At 36.8% G+C, this 21,795-nt stretch overlaps 3 protein-coding genes across 5 annotated transcripts; 2 read left to right on the plus strand and 1 right to left on the minus strand.

Moving 5' to 3' along the window:
- Positions 1–5,335: 5,335 nt before the first annotated feature.
- LOC141390566 (pickpocket protein 28-like) lies at positions 5,336–7,989 on the minus strand. Its single transcript, XM_073963517.1, has 2 exons — positions 7,513–7,989; positions 5,336–6,784 (listed from the first exon to the last, which is right to left on the minus strand). Exons 1-2 carry the CDS (start codon positions 7,937–7,939, stop codon positions 5,484–5,486), a joined length of 1,728 nt encoding a protein of 575 aa, XP_073819618.1. The 5' UTR covers positions 7,940–7,989; the 3' UTR covers positions 5,336–5,483.
- A 1,958-nt stretch (positions 7,990–9,947) lies between these two features.
- On the plus strand, positions 9,948–13,599 carry LOC141399053 (uncharacterized). Of its 3 annotated transcripts, none has more exons than XM_073977073.1 (3): positions 9,948–10,121; positions 10,190–10,275; positions 11,590–13,599. In XM_073977073.1, the coding sequence occupies exon 3, from the start codon at positions 11,764–11,766 to the stop codon at positions 13,513–13,515; it is 1,752 nt and encodes a 583-aa protein (XP_073833174.1). In that variant the 5' UTR covers positions 9,948–10,121; positions 10,190–10,275; positions 11,590–11,763; the 3' UTR covers positions 13,516–13,599. The 3 variants fall into 3 exon arrangements, with proteins under 3 accessions (XP_073833174.1, XP_073833164.1, XP_073833185.1); XM_073977063.1 differs by having other exon boundaries at positions 9,960–10,121; positions 10,190–10,280; XM_073977084.1 differs by having other exon boundaries at positions 9,969–10,121; positions 10,190–10,263.
- Positions 13,600–14,053: 454 nt separating this feature from the next.
- LOC141399048 (uncharacterized) lies at positions 14,054–21,166 on the plus strand. The gene has a single exon (XM_073977052.1). It carries the CDS (start codon positions 19,027–19,029, stop codon positions 20,809–20,811), a length of 1,785 nt encoding a protein of 594 aa, XP_073833153.1. The 5' UTR covers positions 14,054–19,026; the 3' UTR covers positions 20,812–21,166.
- Positions 21,167–21,795: the final 629 nt, after the last annotated feature.

Here is a 21,795-nt window from a genome sequence, read left to right on the forward strand (position 1 = left end):
TTAGTTTTGTCAACGTTCGACTTTTTCTTCGGTTTTTCGCCCATTTTCTTTTTCCTTGTGAAATAATCGTCTAACAAAAGTCGAAAAATCAGTTCTGCCATTTTTACCTGCAGAAATTTTGCTGGTAGCCTGTGGTAGAAGAGAAAGCCATTTTCGCTCTCTCTCTCTCCACTCTCACTCTCTTAAAAATTGCTTCCAGTTTTGCCACTTTTTGGGGTTATGGAACGCTTTGCAGGCATGGCAGAACTACCAGGTAGTGGTATCACACCAGCTGATCGAATATGAAAAGTCAAATCCCTTTATAAAAAATTATTTTTGTTGTAATTTCCCCAACAACATAAAGAAAGTTTTGACATAACATATTCAACATTTTACGATGTCACTACCTGGGTAATTGTGCCATGCTTTACAGGTTAAAAATGGTAAAAATGGTAACCTCAGGTAAGTAAAGGAACACAGCTATAGTTGAATTTGTTCAACTTACAACATGGCACAATCATACAGGTACTAGAGTTGTACAATATAGTACATTTGAAAAATCTAGTTCAATAGCTCAGCTCTTTAAACTGAACTAGGTCAGTAATCTAGTTCATAGTTCACTGACAGTTCAATCATTCGGATAAAAATCGTTCACCGGCTCTTAATCGGTCGTTTGATGAAAACGCATATATACACCAAATACAAACAAACCAAAAACTAATATAATTTAACTACTCCATAACATAAATATTACATTTACATAGTTTTATTGCATTCTTTAAGAAAGATTAATTAATTTTAGAAAAAAAACATCCTTCATTTAGGTGGCTGGCAAAAAATCGTATGTTGTGTGTGTGTAGAAATTGATAGAAGCTTTGTGCGTGTGTTTTTCTTTTTATGTTTTCCCTTTTTTCTATCCATGTACCTTGATTCAAAACATAAACAAACTGATCACATTACGAAGGCATGCCTAAAGATAGATGACGCCGTCACTTTATGTATTTGTGAACGACATGGTGAATAGAAGCTTCGTTCCCGTACTTTTTAATGGTAAAACTCGTAAAAGAGAGAACTGCAAAAAATTTGTTATCACACACAAGTTTTTTGAAATAGTTCGGGAACGGAAAAATGGAAAATACGTCAAAAAAACTGGAACAAATGTCAAAGTCGGCGTATCAGCCAATCAGACGCCGGCAACCATGTTACTATTTTTTTACTCGACCAAATTTGTCGTGTAAAAAGTTTTTAAAGAGAGCGTCATTCAGCGCCATTTTTGTTTAAAGAGAAGTGAACATTTTACAACTTTTTTGTGTACGGGAACGCTTTTTCGAGTAAAATGTGTAAAAGTCGTAAAAATTGTAAAAACTTTTTAGTTCTGGAACACAGCTAGAGTTGTATAGTTCATGAACGAACTAGTTCAATTGAACGATTCATTGAAAAGAGCGTATGAACTAGATCAGTGGATATAGTTCATTATAGTTCAATAGTTCACTGAACTATAATCAGACGGATTGTATCCGACAATATTACAAGGCAATTCAAGGCCATCTATATGTAATTTGCACCAAGAATTCCGCGGAATCTATTCACTTCCTGAGAAATCTGAGGGAAAACGTGTATTTATCGACGTTCAAGAAGGTATATTACGCACAAAAACAACTTCAAAACTTCCTAGTGTCTCAAGATTTGCCATCTGATACGAATTTTGTGCTTTTTATAAAGTACAATACCTAAAAACGCAAAAAATTAAGCAAGGGTCAGCTTTAACGAGGTATATAAGAAATTTGACCCTAAATAACGGCATTTGACCCCCAAAAATTATGTTCTTTTCTCTAAAATATATCTCAGACAACCAGAGACATTCGCCAAAACTAAAAAATGTATAAATTTTGCTACTAATTCCATAAGTTTTACGATGATACTCGTATTTCCTTGGGGTGTATGTATACTTTTCTGTGTTGTGAAAATTGAATTTCTTCAATTGTATTAAATATACGCATTAGATTAAAATAAATTTGTGTAATTATGGTTATTTTGTCACCAAGGAGCCACACAGTGCAGTTGTTGCTGAAAAACCCAACGATTTAGCCAAAACTGCATTTCTGTAGGGTGTATGTATACTTTTCTGTGTCACTGTATGTATTTCGGTAGTTCTCATAAGAATACATGTGTTCTACTTTTTTCACCACACACACCCTGATTATACTGTCGTATATAGGTATGGGCCTTAGGGAATAAATGAAGATTACCAAAATAACCCAAAATATGACGCGTCAAAATAAAGTTAACACTTTTGTCAAACGCAATATTTTTTTTATTTCTTTAACGAAATGAAGGGATATTTTTGCCTTTTGAACTTATTTTCATCACATTCGAACCTCCAAAGAAAAATTCAATGATTTTTTTGGCGTAATCCAGACATATTTCAACCATTGGACCCGTAATACCGCTTTCGTGTAATTCTACTTTTTGTCGATTTTTTTCGGTAAGTACTCAATGGGTTTGGAGTTTAGAGACTTCAATGAGTGATCCCATGGTAGAACAAATACAAGGTAAAGTTAATACTACAACAAATACAACTCGAACAACAACCACAAAGGAATTTGTTTTTGTTTGTAACGTTACTGCCAGTTGTATTTGTAAACAAAACAAGGAAATGTCCATAAATTATTGGAATTTAAAAAACTAATAATTTTTCACATTTGGTTGAATATTTTGGAAAACATGAATGAAAATTCGTTACATTTTCAATTTTTATGTTTCCACATCATTCCACTAAATGCATAAATTCTCGCAGAAAGTAGAATTCTTGCAGAAAAGTTTGGGGTCGCTGGAAATTCATAGAAAAAGGAGAAGCTGTTTCAATGTTTTGTTTTAGAAATCAAAGAAGCACATGTTTATTAGGGCTTTATTTTTTAAATTTTAACAAAATACCTCACATATTAACAAACGTATCGCCTCTACAAGCGGGGATTTACTGCGCGGCTTATCGTTCGAACTTGGAGGAGGTTACATATCATTGATATGAAGAAGTCTTTCTGGGAAATGGTTTTTTCCGAACGATATATTTTTTTTTCTCGAAAAATATATGTCCCTAAGGTACATCGAAATAGAAATATATGTATAAAATGTCATATGAAATTTGACACTAACGTTACAACCCAGTTCAGTCAGCTGTGTATTGCTGCTACCTTTTCTTATTCTACCATGGAGTGATCCGATATACATATGTAGGAGTCAAATATACAGTCAACCAAAAAAGTCTACATACACCCTAAAAATCTAGAGTTTTAAGGGTAAGGAAGCATTTTTATGAAAATCCAAGTACATAGATCTATTTCATATCCCTAATAAACAATATTACATACAACAAAAATATATTCCATAATACGAATAACGGTAAATTCTATAATTGTTAAAAAATTAATAGGGAAAAAGTGTACATACACCCAATGAAATATTAGAATTACCGTAAAATTGATGGAATAAGCAATACAAATTTTACATTTTATTGCTTTATCGAATGTCTCTGGTTGTCTATGATATATTTTAGACAAAATAGGAACATATTTGTGGATTAATTGCCGTTATTTAATGTCAGACTTCGCGTATAGCTCGTTAAGGCGGACCCTTGCAGATTTCTTTAAGTTTTTCAGTCTGGTAGTTTATGAAACCCCAGGAAATACAGTGGGACTAATTATTTTGAGATCCTAGAGCGCTTTGAAGTTGTTCTTATGGATAATATATGCTCCTGAGCTTCGCTAAATATGCGTATTCCTGAGTTTTTCATAAATTTTATACTTTTCACAACATTCCAAGGGGCAAATTACATGCAGAAGCCTTCGAATTACCTTGTAATAAGGTCTGGTACAATCCTCGAGCATCCCTTGAATCAGCAATGTAAAAGTATCCGACATTAAAGCGCTTCAAGTGACCCTAACGATCATAATACGAGGGCATACTAGTTAACAGTGTAAATTTCATACAAATTTCATGCTTTTATTTTGATGCTTTGGAAACTTTAGTTATGTTGTACATTTCTGATTGAGTTAAGGTCCAAAAATGTATTACAAGGTAATTCCAAGGTTCTTGCTTGTAATTTGACCCTTGGAATGCTGTGAAAACTATAAAATTTATGAAAAACTCAAGAATTCGCATATTTAGCGAAGCTCAGGAGCATATATTATCCATAAGAACTACTTCAAAGAGCTCTAGGATCTCAAAATAATTAGTCCCACTGAAATATTAGAATTACCGTAAAATTTAGGATCTCAAAATAATTAGTCCCACTGAAATATTAGAATTACCGTAAAATTTATGGAATAAGCAATACAAATTTTACATTTTATTGCTTTATCGAATGTCTCTGGTTGTCTATGTTATATTTTAGACAAAATAGGAACATATTTGTGCTTTAATTGACGTTATTTAAGGTCAGACTTCGCGTATAGCTCGTTAAGGCGGACCCTTGCAGATTTCTTTGAGTTCTTCAGTCTGGTAGTTTATGAAACCCCAGGAAATAGATTAGATTATGATTAGTCCTTAAACTTAACTGAAAACAAACACTTAAATCTATCACAAGAGAATATTCCGACATGTTCCTTCCTCGATTTGATGTTTTTTTCTTAATTGCGATACTTAATTCGTAAACTGTCGTGCACGAAGTGTGCCCACGAAAATTCTAAACAATCATCATAAACTGCTCTTTGTCGAAAAATTGTATGTGATAGCTACCGGAAGGAGTGACCGATATGACCCCTTGATCAAAATTTGAACCAAAATAGAGTAGTAGATGTTTTTTTAATTTATAAATTTATAATTATCTTAAATAAAAATGTAAAAAAATATATATATTTACAGACAAAAAATTAATAATTAAAAAATTCAAAACCATTTATACAAAAAATTAAAAAAAAAGGAGAATAGGCTTATATGGATGGCTTCCTTCGCATTGACGTTAAATAAATAACAAAATTATTATTTTTAAAGTATTTTCCCCTAATAAAGCTCATATGATTTGTTCACACAAAAAAAAAAAAAAAAATAAATAAAAAATTATGATTTTTTTTAATTTATAAATATATTATTATTATTATTATTATTATTATTATTATTATTATTATTATTATTATTATTATTTTAGATAAAAATATAAATATAAAAAATATTAAATATAATATAAAAATAAAAAAATATATTTACAAAAAATTACATATCTTTAAAATTTAAAACAAATAACAAATCATTCGTATAATAATAAAAAATGTAAAAAATTAAAACATTTTCTAGTAAGAGATTTCGTATATTTACATGATTAACAATTTTTTAACTTCTAAATATATCATTGTTTTAAACAAAAAATGCAACAAAAATAACGCAATATTTTTACAGATAATTACGTAACTTTAAATTAAAAAAAAATAATAAATTAAAAATCATGCAAATAAAAACTTGAACAAATAACAAACAATAAACAACAACAACATCAAAGGCCCCTGCCTCATTTATCTTGCCTGCCTCATATTTGACCACAGGCGCAACGAGAAATGATACAACATCTCCACCATACTCAGAATGGAAAACCCCATAAATAGGCCAAAGATACCACCACAATTGGCCAAAAAGTCCGTAACACCATATAGCTCGGAACGTTTGGAGGTAATAAATTGATTATCTTTGAAATAGATTGACAGACGTGACATCTCAACCCCAGGGTTGTCTTTTAAATAACCCTCACTGCCGATGGCCTCCAGCATATTAAACAAATCAAAGTTGGCTTGGGAAATTTCGGTGTTGTAATCCAGCGAAGTACAGGCGGGCATGCAATTGCACTCTGTTTCAATGTGCTCATTCATGAGTATATCTTTCAAGCCCTCTGTGAATTCCTTGAACAGCAAACTATCCTCAGCCGCATCATAACAATGGATTTTATCTTCACCACACACCGGAGTGTCGGGGGTACGGGGCATGGAAAATTTAACACAACCACATGTCTTCAATGTATAGTTTGCCAAACACTCCAATTCACAATTGTTTTGGGTATAGACTTTAAAGAATTTCAGCGACCTCTCACTCATCATATAACACTGACGGCGTTTTGGTTCATATTCAGCAATACCCGCCGATGTGGTAATCATGTTGGGTTTAACAGCTATCACAATCTCCTTACCCATAGGGATGCGTACAAATTGCTTGGAAACCAATGGTACATCATCCGGTGAGTGCAGCAATACCTTAAATCCCTGGATGGGACCACGACAACCATAATCCAGTTCCTCCTTAAAACTCTGTAAAACAATAAACAATCCAGCACGGGCACCAGCACTTAACACCCTGGCAGGATATGTGTGCAGACCACTATTTAACGAATATCCATCTTCCAAAGACCAGCTAAGGGAACGATTAATTATTTCCGAATGTTGTACAGTGCTTTCCAAACCCATTTGTTGATATTGCACCGTGTCCTCACGATATAAATCGGTGCCATTCAAACCATTAAACGTATAACAGATGCCCTCCTCAGTATAGGCTTTGGTAAATAGTTGGTCACATGCACTAAAATGGCTAAACCATTTGCAATAGAAATAATGCTCAGCAAAATCCGGCACCATTTCATTCAGTATGCCAATATAATCGAGGGCATGATTAGACAAAGGTTTAATACCATCATCAACAATTTGTGTATTACAAATATGTAGGAGGGTTAGGAATTCTTGGAATTCGGTGGAATTTATTTCTGGACTAAATTCATTATCCTCAGCCAAATCAGTTTTGAGTTTATTCAACAGTTGCATAAACGTGGGACCTGGAAATAAAAAAAGATAAATAACGGTGAGTGTTGATGAATGAAACCTAAAACGTTAGGGGATCTTCCATCTATAGAAGACCTTTTGGGAGGCTTTCTATGCATAAAAACATACTTTATGTATAGAAAACCTTTGGAAAATCAACTACCTACAAAAGGCACCTACGAGGTCACCCATTTATAGAGGTCCTTAAGAGGTTTTCCATTCATTGAAGGCCCTTAGGAGGTTTCCAATTTATAGAAGACTCTTAAGTATTCCATCTATAGAAGCCTTTTAGCAGGTCTTACATCTATAGACCACCCTTAGTGGGACTTCCATCTATATAAGACACTTAGGTAGTCTTCTATAGGAGACCGTTAAGATGTCTTCCATCTATAAAATACCCTAAGGAGGTCTTCCATATACAGAATACCCTTAGGAAGTCTTCGCTATACAGTAGATTCTTAGGATGCCTTCCATCTTTTGAAGGTCTTCCCTCCTTAGAAAATTCTTAGGAGGTTATCAATAAAAACCATTGGAGGATGGTATGATATTCATGAGGACTTCTATCTATGTAAGATACTTATGAGGACTCTCTCTATGTATGATCTTCATGAGGTATTCATTCTTCTATCTATAAAAGATCGACATTTAAGAGGAAGTTCTTTGAATAAAAGACAATATATCAGTTATTGAGAGAAGTCTCCCTTTGTTTGTGGAAATACTATTATCAGTTACTGTTATTTACCTTCTTTACGCATTGGTCTCTTCGTTTCCGAACATATCGTTACAGCCGGAAATGGAATACTCCAAACCGGGGTCGACTTTTCCGAAAAACTAACAATTACCGGTGTCTCAGTCCATTTCTCGTAGATATTTTCTATTAAAATCGTACAACAATAAATCGATACAATGAAAACTGATATCCAAAAAAATTTCTCCTTCAATGGACGTCGATCTCCCAAATATTGGACACCGTGTATAGATGTGTTGGCACAATATTCATAATAAATTTGTTGTATACCCTGACATAAGGTTCGTGGCGGCTTTTTGGGAGTTTCTTCGGGCTCCTTGGTGGTGATGTTGGTTGGTGCACAACACTTTTCATTTGGTAGTGGTATCATTGTAAGTGTGGTTATGGCATTTTCATTTAGATCGTATGTACGAGGATTCATTATTTATTAAACAAACTTTTACAAAACAACATTGAAAATTGGTTACAATATTAAAACGAATTGAAGTTTATTTTACACACAAATAAACAGACAGAATATTGGAATTGTACCGTTAATTTCAATAGGGTTGTAATTTATTGGTAATGTAAATATGCATAATTTATTTTTTCATAATCACAAAGGTCGAGTTTACACAAACTGCCTTTAGCTCTGTTCCAGTACTGCAAGAATGTACTAATTTTTACTATTTTTATCGATAACATAAAGGAAAAAATGGTATCGTAGTACAAATTAGTTTTTACTAAACTAGAGTTGTTCCGTAGCTTCTTGCAGGTTCTGGAACAGAGCAGGACTGTATATGCAGCGGCTTTTACAGCTTTACTATTTTTTGAAATTTGTGTAAAATTTATGAAGGAAAAATTGTAAAAAGTTCAGGTTCTGAAACTTAGCATATGTTTAAAAACTGCTCTAACTAAATAAATAAATAAGTAGTAAAAAATTTTAGATTCTTGCAGTTCTGGAACAGACCAAATGTAACGCAGTGTTGCATTTATAAATTCAGAATACAACTATGTTCCTTTACGTACAAGAATCCTCAAGTTTTACCACTTTTTACTCGAAAAGCGTTCCTTTACTATAGACACCATACAATTCATATAGGAGCAGTTTACAACTTTTACAATTTTTGACGGTTCAAAATTAAAGGAACAAAGCTCATACAAATGATTAATTCACAACAAAAATTAATTTGACAGATTATTGGTCTGTTCCTTTACTTTTAAAAATGGTAAAACCGGCAAAAATTGTAAAAGTTGTAAACTGCTGTACAACAGGGCGCACTCGACGAAACTTGACAGTGACTGGGAATCGTATAAAGCGAGTTTCAACAAATACAAGAGTGAAATCAAGCGCGCCAAAAAGAAGTCATGGGTTTGTTTCTGTGAGTCTGTAGAAGGGGTAAACGACGCTGCCAGATTCCGTAAGATACTCTCGAAGGACCCCAAATCCATTGGTAGTGTCAAAAAACCGGACGGCACGTGGACAGACTCAGGTCTTGAGACTCTAAACCTTCTACCTGAGACCCACCTCCCTGACTGCACGGACGCCAGTAACCTTCACATTGAATGTGAAAACTTCCAAGTCCAAGAGTCAGTGGACGAGAGCCTCATTGATAAGGTTGTAAGCAGAAACAAAATAAAGTGGGCAGTAAGTACATTCAAACCCTATAAGTCACCTGGTCCAGATGGAGTAATTCCTGCGATGCTTCATTTTGCCGCACCGCAGATGTACCAAATTCTGAAGGAGATCTTTAGGGCCTGTTTGTTTCTTTCCTGCGTACCAGAACTGTGGAAAGAGGTAAAGGTAACTTATATCCCCAAGGCGGGGAAAGCCAGTCACTCTGCACCGAAAGACTACAGACCTATTAGCCTATCCTCCTTTCTCCTCAAGACACCCGAACGACTGATCGAACTGGAGGTTAGGAGCTTTGTAGACACTGCCTCGCTGAGCAACTCGCAGCATGCCTACATGAAAGGTAAATCTGTCGAAACTGCTCTTCATGAGGTCGTGGGTTTCATTGAGAGAAGTATGGAGAATTCAAACTTTACCTTGGCGGCTTTCCTAGATATAGAAGGATCCTTTAACAACGTAAAATTTGAATCCATTCATCTCTCGCTTAGAGCGGTCAACACCCCTTCAGGTAATTCTGAATCTCTTTTTTATGGATGATTACAATGGACCGAAAGGTCTCCGAGTGGCGTAGTCAATATATATATATCCCCAAACCTACATCCCCAAACCTAACCTAACCTAAACTGCTCCTCTATGAATTGTATGGTGTCTTTAGTAAAGGAACTCTTTTCGAGTAAAAAGTGGTAAAACTTGAAGATTCTTGCACGTGAAGGAACAGAGCTTATGTAAATTTTTTTAAATAAAAATCAACTGGTCGTAATTACACCATGTTCACCTTGTTTATTGCACTCTGACTGTCAAGGTAACTAGTTCATACGCTCTTTTCAATGAATCCTTTAATTGAACTTTTTCCCTTCATGAAACAAAACATTATTAATAGAAAAATAATAAAAACAACAGATTGATTGTTGAAAAAGATAGTCGTTCTTGTACAAAGCCACTAGGTCTAAAAGGACTGATTTATAGATTTCAGATTATTATAATTTATATGGTATGTAATGGTCATATTTTTTGTGAATCGTTAGTAATATTTTCTACCCCTTTCATTTATTTCCACAGCCAATATTCATCCTGTTTGTTGCTGGTCCATGCCTTTGGAATATACGATTTGCTGTTTATGCTGTGTTCTTTAGGTTACATTCTTCGTATGGTAACAACCTTATTTGTCTTAAGTCTCGTTTATGGGGATGAAATTTTTACCATACTGATAAATACTGATCGCAACGATATGTAGCTTTCCCGGGGAAGTCCTAACTTTCAAAAATATGGGTCTGTCATTTTCTGACATATCATATGGGGCACGATTTTAAAGCTTATGGGGAGTACTTTCGTTCGGTTAAGGGGTGTTAACACTAGCCATCAATGTCATATGACCCCAAATAAAAACATTCCATATCTGCCCACACAGACAATGTGGAGACGTAATTTCACTGCATTTTTGCTGGTGTGGACGCAACAAGTAAATGGCATAAGGAAAATCCCCAATATTGCATACCGATGGAAAATTTCAGGTCATATGCCATTGATGGGTAGTGAAAACACCCCTTTAGCCAACTTTTGAACCTGTCCATTGGAGAAAGTATTAATTCCCTGGCTTTTGGCCGGCTACTTAAAAAGGAACTTGCAATTTAGAATAAATATTTGTTAGTGTGGCCGACTTTTGCTCCTGTCCGTAGGAGAAATTTTAAAGTCCCGACCTAAAACCGGCCACTTAAATAAAACTTAGTCCCAATTTACATTAGGCGAGTTTACTTGCGGCAATTGCCAGTTTGATGGAGAGAGAGGTGAGGCATATGGTAACCCTTTGCCTCTCAGCCCCCTCTCTCACCTACAAACTGACAATTGCCGCAAGTAAAATCTCCTAATGTAAATTGGGACTTATTTTTGGTAATTTTTTAAATGTTGACACTGTTTTGATCAGTGTTTAGTTATTACAATAATTTTAGTTCACATTGCGCTCAACGTTTCGTTGGCTTTTTTCCAACTTTATCAAGAGCTTGTGTTTATTTTGGATATTTAATTTAAATATAATATACTTATTACTATTAAAAGCTGGTCTACACGGCAATTAATAAAATAATTGCGTAAATAAATAAAATCACAGTTAAAATAAAGGTATCACAGAACTGACATCATGCTATTGCAATGGAATACTCAGTATAATCATTTAATAAATTTTTATTATTAAAAAATTAAATACGTTTAAGGGCCTTAGAAAGCACTTTTCATGGGCTTTAAAAAGCTAACCATATTGTAAAGGTTAATAATGGTGATAAATGTAAAAAGTCAAGACCCATATCTCGTGGAGTATGGATTTCCCCCCGGAAAAGATATATATCGTTGTTATGGTAAAGAGTTCAGCTCGATCCTTGAGATTCCCCCAAAAGGAAACTTGTTCCCTTTATTTGTTATTAACGTCTTACTTAGTGATTGTTGATGTTTTTTTTATTACTCAACAGTCTCTGGAATTTGAAATTTGACCTATGCTGCTTATTGGATAACTATAAATCTTATCTCATCAAAATCTACCTGTTATATAAATTTTTTGAATTGAAACTGGCGTTGTGAATCCAGGTGATCCTCATTCCAATAAAAAATTAAAATAATAATTACTACTTATACACAAATCTAATATGGCCACATCCCGATATACCGACAACTCATTGGAGAAACATATGCTGTTCTTGTGTCCGGAATGCGGTAAACAGAGTTCAACACAAGCAGAATGGCGCAGGCACATCAACAATGTCCACGGCTATGCGAACAAAACTTTCAAAGATTTCAATTTCAAGGAGATCGATAACAATCACCATGAATGTCAAGTTTGTCTTAAATGGATACCCAATGGACATCAGACTCCAGCTGTGCTGCAATATCATCGCTTCAATCATTTGCCCTTTCCGAAAATCTATCGGTGTCGACATTGCCGTGGCTCATTTTTTCGAAAGCGGTCTTTAATTGATCATCTTTTTCGTACCCACAGTAATTTAGTAAATAAAGGAGGCGGAGGAGCGGATGTTCCTACTCGTGGTGGTGTTGATACCAAAAATGCCCTAAGAGATCCAAGTGTCAATAAGGAGTTCTACATACGCTTTCTGTGTCCTTTGTGTGGTAAGCTATTTGAACGTTTTCACATTTGGTTGTTACATTTAGACTCGGCACATCCCAGTACATCGGTTGACTTGAAAATGAATCGCATAACTGGTACAAATAATTATTATTGTAGTACATGTTCATTCACGCTCAAAGATGGCCCCACTCGTAGTCAACTGCAAAGACATCACTTCACACATTTGCCATATCCCAGTTATTTCCAATGTGCATTCTGCTACAGTCGCAAGGAATACAAAACCGAGCTACTGCTGCACTTTATTAAGTATCATCCCAAAGAGTTTCTAAAATATAAAAAACAAATTGTATTGCCAGACGAATGGGGTGGTTGTGCTGAACAAAAAATTGTCCAGGAAATACAACATCTTTTGGGTGAGACAATAAAATTAAAAAGGCCCAAAACTGATTTATTACAAAAGGCCCTGCTAGATATTAATCTGGAGGAGGAAAGTAACCCAGAAGCTGCAGCAATGGTGAAGTTTAATCATGAACATGCTTTGGATCAAAGTCTAAATGGTCTAATGCCTAAGGGCAGAACACTGGCAAGAACTACCACTGTAAAGTTTTCCGACATAAGCGAACAAGATTTGGAAACCATTTGCCAGGAAATGTTTGAAGAGCTACCCGCCGATAATGTTGGTGGAAGACTATTAACAGAAGGTTTCGTTCTTACCAAACAAATGCAAAAATACATCCACTATCTGTGTCCGGAATGTGGCAATGAATTCGATGATCAAACAACATGGCGTTCCCATGTCTACGAGCAACACAATCTCATAAATGCCGTACAATCTAAATTTCGTCCCATTAATAGCTTAAAAACTTTGTACATATGTCTGGTTTGTAATCAGATACTACGAACCTCTAAACATGCCGATCTAAGGCGTCATCATTTCCAACATATGCCCTATCAATCGTACCTCAAGTGCATCATTTGCAGTAAAACCAAGTCAAGTAAACCGAAAATGGTCCAACACATGGACTATGTCCATTTAATGCATGCCCATCGCGAATCGAACACCGCCCAAACAAAACAGATGCCGAAAAAGTTTTGTTGCTTACAATGTGATAAAACATATGCTACGTTGCCACGATATAGGACCCATATACGTTTGTGTCCGAAGAATTTGTCGCCTTTGCCGAAAATTCAATTTAGTATCGCTGAGAATAATCGCCTTTTGGAACATTTAAAAAAGGCCAGTGTACGTCTTGATAATATGTTAAAAGAGGCAACGACCACCACCACCACCACAACCACCGCCACACATAGCTAATGAATATTTAAGAATCGTTCTAGAAAAGTTAATTTTTTTTCATAGAATAAACGATAATTTATTTCGAACAAATTGCAAACAAAATATTAAAATTTACAAAATTCGTCACTTTTTCTTCAATAAACGGAAGACCTTTTGAAGGGTTCCATGGAATGCCGTTAGTAGATCTACTATGGACAGAAGACTTTTACAACCTTTGGAAAGTCATCTATGGACAGAAAACCTTTAGGATGACCAAAGACCTTAACAGGATCTTCTATGGACCGAAGAATTTAAGAATGTCTTCTATGGACTGAAGACCTTTAGAAGGTCTTCTATGGACTGAAGACCTTTAGAAAGTCTTCTATGGACGGAAGACCCTTAGAATGACCGAAGAACTTATGAAGGTCTTCTATGGACTGAAAACCTTTAGAAACACTTCTATCGGCTGAAGACCTTTAGGTTGATGGGCCGAAGACCTTTAGACTGAATACCTATAGAAAGTCTTCTATGGACTGAAGACCCATAGATGACCTAATGACTTATGAAGGTCTTTCATGACCGAAGAACTTAAGGTTTTCTATGGACCGAAGATCTTTAGAAGGTGTTCTATGGACTGACTACTTTTAGAAGATCTTTTTTGGACTGAAGACCTTTAAAAGATTTTCTATGGACTGAAGACTTTTAGGATGAAGGACCGAATACCTTTAGACCGAAGATCTAAAGAAAGTCCTTTAGGATGACCGAAGACCTTAAGAGGGTCTTCTATGAACCGAAGAACTTAAGAAGGTCCTCTATGGAACGAAGATGTTTATAAGGTCTTCTATTAACTGAAAACCTTTAGAAGATCTTTTATGGACTGATGACCTTTAGATTGATGGGCTGGAGACCTTTAGACTGAATACCTATAGAAAGTCTTCTATGGACTGAAGACCCATAGGATGACCGAATAACTCATGACGGTCTTTTATAGACCGAAGAACTTAAGAGGGTTTTCTATGGACCGAAGATCTTTAGAAGGTGTGCTATGGACTGAAGACCTTTAGAAAGACTTCTATGGACTGAAGACCTTAAGAAGATGTTCTATGGACTGAAGACCTTTAGGATGATGGACCGAATACCTTTAGACCGAAGATCTAAAGAAGGTCTTCTATAGGCAGAGGACCTTTAGGATGACCGAAGACCTTAAGAGGGTCTTCTATGGACTGAAGATCTTTTGAAGGCCTTCTTTGGACTGAAGACCTTTAGAATATCTTCTATAGACTGAACACCTTTAGAAGGTCTTCTTTGGACTGAAGACCTTTAAAAGATTTTCTTTGGACTGAAGACTTTTAGGATGAAGGACCGAATACCTTTAGACCGAAGATCTAAAGAAAGTCTTCTATGGGCTGAAGTCCTTTAGGATGACCGAAGACCTTAAGAGGGTCTTCTATTAAACGAAGAACTTAAGAAGGTCCTCTATGGAACGAAGATCTTTATAAGGTCTTCTATTAACTGAAAACCTTTAGAAGATCTTCTATGGACTGAAGACCTTTAGACTGAATACCTATAGAAAGTCTTCTATGGACTGAAGACCCATAGGATGACCGAATGACTCATGACGGTCTTTTAAGGACCGAAGAACTTAAGAGGGTTTTCTATGGACCGAAGATCTTTAGAAGGTGTGCTATGGACTGAAGACCTTTAGAAAGACTTCCAATAACTGAAGACCTTAAGAAGATGTTCTATGGACTGAATGGACCGAATACCTTTAGACCGAAGATCTAAAGAAGGTCTTCTATGGGCAGAAGACCTTTAGGATGACCGAAGACCTTAAGAAGGTCTTCTATGGACTGAAGATCTTTAGAAGGCCTTCTTTGGACTGAAGACCTTTAGAAGATCTTCTATAGAAGATCTTCGTTGGACTGAAGAGCTTTGCATAACCGAAGAACTTAAGAAGGTCTACTATGGACTGAAGACCTGTAGAAGACCTTTTAAAGGTCTTCTATGGACAAAAGACCGAAGACCTTTTTAGAAGGTTTTCTATGTACTGAAGTCCTTTATGAGGTCTTCAATGGACAGAATACCTTTAATAGGTCAGGGACAGAACCTTAAAAAGGTCATATTCTATGGACCGAAGACCTGTACAAGGTCTTCTATGCAGAGAAGACCTTTAAAAAGTCTTCTATGGACAGAAGACCGAACACCTTTAAAAGGGTTCTTTGGACTGAAGACCTTTAGGAGGTATTCTATGTACTGATGACCTTTAGGAGATCGTCAATGGGCAGAATACATTTATAAAGCCTTCAATGATCAGAAGACCTTTAGAAAGTCTTCTATGGACCGAAGACATTTAGAAGGTCTTCTACTGACTGAAGACCTTTAGAAGGTCTTCTGTGGAGAGAAGGCCTTTAAAAGGACTGAGGACCATTTTAGAAGGTCTTCTATGGACTGAAGACCTATAGAAAGTCTTTTATGAATAGAAAGAAGAAGAAGAAGAGAACTGTATAATGTCTTCTGTGGAAAGAAGTCTTTTAAAAGGTCATCTATGGACTGAAGACCTTCAGGATGACCAAATTTCTTAAGAAGGTCTTCTATGGACCCAAGACCTTTAGAAGGTCTTCAGTGGTCTGAAGACATTTAGGATGACCGAAGGAGGTATTCTATGAACCGAAGACCTTTAGAAGTCTTCTATGGACTAAAGACTTTTGGAAGGTCTTCTATGGACAGAAAAAAGAAGAACAAGAGAACTTAATTTGATCTTCTATGGACAGGAGGATACCTATGGACTGTTATGTGTCGCGTCAAAAACAACAACAATGAAGTTTTCATGTGATTGTTGTAACGCGACACTCAACGGACAGTATGTGTCGAGGCCTTTAGAAGGTCTTCTTGAAGGGGTTTTTAAAGTCAAAAAACCAATAGAAGGTCCTCGCTGGACAGTAGGTCTTTGGAAGATTTTCGATCGACATAAGACCTTTGGGGGTGCCACCGTGGTGCAATGGTATGCACACCCGCCTTGCACGCTGAAGGTCGTGGGTTCGAATCCCCGGCCAGTCAAAATCAAAATTTTCAACGGTGGCAAAATACCCCTCAGTAATGTTGGCGACGTTTCCTGAGTATTGCAGCCATGTAAAACTTCTCTACAAAGTGGTGTCTTAAGACACGCCGTTCGGACTCGGCGATAAACAGTAGGTCCTATATCATTGAGCTAAATATGAATCGGGGTGCACTCATTTATATGAGAGAAGTCTCCCTTGTCCCTTCTGGGATGTTGGTGGAACAATTATTATTATTACATTTAATATCGCTGGACCTTTAGGAAGTCTTCTATTTTGAAGACCTTTATGCGGACTTCTATCCGAAGAAGTCCTTTAAGAGTTCTTCTATCCATAGAAGACGTTTAGGTGATCATTTATCTACAGAGGACCTATAGGAGATTATTTATTTGTAGAGGACCTTTAATAGGTTTTCCGACTGTAGAAGACCTCTGGTAGGTCTTCGGTCTATAGAATTTCTTTAGGTGGTATTCTAACTAAATAAGACTTTTAAGAGGTCTTCTATCCATAGAAGATCGTTATGACCTTTAGGATGTTTTCCATCCTTTACAAGGTCTTCTATCCAAAGAAGACCTTTATGAGGTCTCCCATCCATAGGAGACCTTTATGAAGTCTCCCATACATAGAAGACCTTTATGACGTCTTTTATCCATAGCAGACCTTTTGAAAGTCTTTCCTGAAGAAAGTGTGCTTCTTAAGACCCATTCCTGAAGAAAGGGTGTTCCCTTTCATGAAGAAAGTCTGCTTCTTAAGACCCTTTCCTTAAGAAAGGGTGCTTCTTAAGACCCTTTCCAGGGGAAAGGGTGCTTCTTAAGACCCTTTCCAGGGGAAAGGTTGCTTCTTAAGACCCTCTCCAGGGGAAAGGGTGCTTCTTAAGACCCTTTCCAGGGGAAAGGGTTCTTCTTAAGACCCTTTCCAGGGGAAAGGGTGCTTTTTAAGACCCTTTCCAGGGGAGAGGGTGCTTCTTAAGACCCTTTCCAGGGGAAAGGGTGCTTCTTAAGACCCTTTCCTGAAGAAAGGGGGCTTCTTAAGACCCTTTCCTGAAGAAAGGGTGCTTCTTAAGACCCTTTCCTGAAGAAAGGGTGCTTCTTAAGACCCTTTCCTGAAGAAAGGGTGCTTCTTAAGACCCTTTCCTGAAGAAAGGGTGCTTCTTAAGACCCTTTCCTGAAGAAAGGGTGCTTCTTAAGACCCTTTCCTGAAGAAAGGGTGCTTCTTAAGACCCTTTCCTGAAGAAAGGGTGCTTCTTAAGACCCTTTCCTGAAGAAAGGGTGCTTCTTAAGACCCTTTCCTGAAGAAAGGGTGCTTCTTAAGACCCTTTCCTGAAGATCTTAAGACCCTTTCCTGAAGAAAGGGTGCTTCTTAAGACCCTTTCCTTAAGAAAGGGGGCTTCTTAAGACCCTTTCCTTAAGAAAGGGTGCTTCTTAAGACCCTTTCCTGAAGAAAGGGTGCTTCTTAAGACCCTTTCCTGAAGAAAGGGTGCTTCTTAAGACCCTTTCCTGAAGAAAGGGTGCTTCTTAAGACCCTTTCCTGAAGAAGGGGTGCTTCTTAAGACACTTTCCTGAAGAAAGGGTGCTTCTTAAGACCCTTTCCTGAAGAAAGGGTGCTTCTTAAGACCCTTTCCTGAAGAAAAGGGGCCCTTTCCTGAAGAAAGGGTGCTTCTTAAGACCCTTTCCTGAAGAAAGGGGGCTTCTTAAAACCCTTTCCTGAAGAAAGGGTGCTTCTTAAGGCCCTTTCCTGAAGAAAGACCCTTTCCGTCTTTGATATGAGAGAAAGTCTCCCTTGTCCCGTATGGGACTTCGGTTTTGAATGAAAAATCGATTTCAAAAAGGTCCTCTACTATATTTTTTACCCCAAACCACTGAACCATTTTGCGAGAAGAGGCAACCACCACAATTTTGACTTGTTAAAAGTAATTTTGGAGAGAAGCTACACAGGGAGTATCATTGCATAAGGGGGTTATTCGGTATGAAAATTTCCCGTGAGTTTTTTCACTTTCCCCTTTAGTTATGACTTTTAGAATAACCCCCTAAAAAGTCAGTTTTCTATTCTTATTTGTTGAATGGAAAATTAATGTCCTTCTCTATCTCTCTCTCTCTTTATTCAATAAAAATACACTTTTTCTCCTTTATGAAATATCCCAAAGTCTGACTCCTCTTTTGGCTCTTGACCGTTGTGTCTATTAAAAGGGGGAGAAAATTCGTTTCATTGGCATTTCCAACCCTGCAAAACAAGTTTTGGGTCAATAGTGGCAACCCCTAACAGTCGTAACTTACCGTTATGCAAGGGGGTTGTTTTCCGCATTGACAAGTGACATTTGTCTTGCCCAAAAAGAAGGGAGGGTGAACTTGTCATTGCAATAAATAAGTCAGTATCCTGTTATTTGTTTGTTTGTAAACATGTAAAAAGGAAGACGAAAAAATCCTGGAGAAGAAAACAACGAAATCATTGAATCACCAAACGAAACCAATTACTTAAGTTTTTAATTCCTAACACAATGGCGGCGATAGCCAGTGCCAAAGCTGAGGATGTGGATAAAAATGTGAGCATGGAACGTCACATGATTTTTGTTTGTCCCGAATGTGGCCAAACTATGGATAGCCAAAGTGAGTGGCGTCATCATCTGAACACCATCCATGCTTATAACAGCAAAACAGCAACGGATTTCGGATTTCGCATCATCGACAACAAATATCACGAATGTCAGGTGTGTATGAAACGTTTGGCCCATGGCCTGCACTCCTTGGCCCTGCTACAAAATCATCGTTTTTCCCATTTAAATTATGGTGGACCCTTCAAGTGTCGCTATTGTGCTGGCATGTATGTCAAGAAGAGGGCTCTCTCTGTGCATTTGTTTCGTTGCCATGGCCAGTTGATGACCAAACTGGATAATGAATATAAAATGGAAAAAATGCGCCAAGCCATCACCCTGCGTCATCCACGTTTCAATAGGGAATTTTTTATGCGCTTCATATGTCCTCAGTGTGGTAAGCTGTTTCAACGTTTCGCCGAATGGCAGGAACACATTGACAACGATCATCTGGGTACCTCGGAAACCCTGAATATGCATCGAATTATCCACAGCCGTGACTATTTCTGTAATGATTGTTCGGCAACTTTAAAAAATGGTCCCACCCGAGATCAATTGAGGCGTCATCGTTTTAGCCATTTGCCTTATTCTTCCTATTTCCAATGTGCATTTTGTATAACCCAAAAGGCGTTTAAAACGGATCTCTTTCTGCATTTCATTCGATATCATAGGGCGGAGTTTTTGAAGAACAAAAAATACATATGTGCCCCCAATGAATGGGCTGGCCCGGCCAAGCCCATGACCCTGAGGCAAATACAAATATATATGGCCGATGAAAGGGAGGTGATACAGAGGAGAATCCATTCCAAAGTTCCTAGAGAGGTTAAGAATGCGGAAAAAGCATTTTCTACAACCATCCAGCCGACCAGGGTGAATGATATTCTGCAAAAGGCCTTAACCGAAAGTTGTATAGATTTGGAAAAGGAACAAGCAGAGGAGGAGGGGGAGTTGAGGTTGGAGCAGCAGCAAGAAGAAAAACAGCATATAATAAAATATGGGGACCTAAATGACAATGACCTGGAGGCAATTTGTTTGGAAATGTTTGAAGAGGAGCAACCGGAAGAAAATGATATTCCCGAAAAACGTTGTAAGCTGGACACCATCTTAGAGTTACAAAAGCAGGAAATGCAAAAATACATAAACTACTTGTGTCCAGAATGCCTCAAAGAATTTGACAATCAACCGGAATGGCGTTTGCATGTCTTCGAAGACCACAGCCTGGCAAATGCCATTAAAACAAAATTCCATCCATTAAATGATCAGAAAACATCATTTCTCTGTCTGTCATGTTATCAGGTGCAAAAGACGGCAAAACATGTGGACTTGCAGCGCCACTATTTCCAACACATGCCACACCAGGGCTATTTGAAATGTAACCTTTGTAAGAAGACCAAATCAAGTAAATCGCGAATGCTGCAACATTTGGATTTTGTTCATCGCATTCAAATGCCCACCATGCCGGGTGGTGGAATGGTGCAAATCATACAACGACAATGCTTGGAATGTGATATACGGTTTGAGGGACCATTGCCGGAACATTTAAAACATTGCACCGCCCACCTGCGACCATTATCCGTTGCCCAATACGACAACATAGCCAAAAACACCAAACTGTTGGAACACTTGAAAAAAGCCAGCCAACGTTTAGATAAAATGTTATTAGAATTGGGAATAGATTCGAATCAATTTTAGTTTAGTTAGTTAAATTAAAAGGGGAAAAGGGGTTTCAATTACACACCATGTGTGCTTTATTTGAAGTTGTTTAAGTTGGAGTTATTTGAAACTTAATGATGTTTAATATTTATCATAATATTTGTTTTGTTTTTGTTTCTATAAACAAATGTAGTTAACAAATTAATATCTCTATTGTAACGAATTGATCTCAACAGTAGTAAGTAAGGGAACAGACTAGATATTCAAATAACTATAAAATGCATATAAAACACTACAACAAATACTCACGTTTCTTTAAGAATAAATTTATAAACTGTCAATTTAAATTGAAAAAAAAAAAAATAAGAATAAATTTTAAACATAACCTCAAAAATGTTTATATAAATATAACACATTTCCGTACTTCGTAGGAGAATCTATATATATAAAAGAGTAGTGAGGTGAGTGACTGACTGACTGATTCATCAGCGCCCAGACGAAACCGCTGAAGCTAGAAAGTTGAAATTTTGGGTGTAGGTTGCTGTTGGTGTGTAGGGGTGAGATAAGGCTGGGTTTTTGGAAATTCGACCTAGAAGTGTACGAAAAGTACTAAAAGGTACTAAATATGGTACCCTTTGTATTAGGCAAACGGTTTGAGCTAGAATTCTGAAATTTGGAATGAGGGTAACTGATGGAGAGCTAGAAAAATGTACCAACGGGTTTTTGGAAATTCGAACTACAAGGGTACGAAAAGTACTAAATGGTACTAAATTTAGTACAATTTGTGTTTGGGTGAACGAATAGAGCTGGAATCCTGAAATTTGGAATGAGGATCACTGATGAAGAGTAAAAAAGAAAGGTTTTTGGAAATTCGAACCATAAGTGCATGCAAAGTATTAAAAGGTACTAAATTTAGTACAATTCGGATTTGGGTGAACGGATAGAGCTGGAATCCTGAAATTTGGAATGAGGATCACTGATGAATAGTAAAAATGAAAGGTTTTTGGAATTCGAACTATAAGT

Source organism: Musca autumnalis, unplaced genomic scaffold (assembly GCF_047663935.1).
Source record: "Musca autumnalis isolate F117 unplaced genomic scaffold, ASM4766393v1 scaffold_1, whole genome shotgun sequence".
Lineage (NCBI taxonomy): Eukaryota > Metazoa > Arthropoda > Insecta > Diptera > Muscidae > Musca > Musca autumnalis.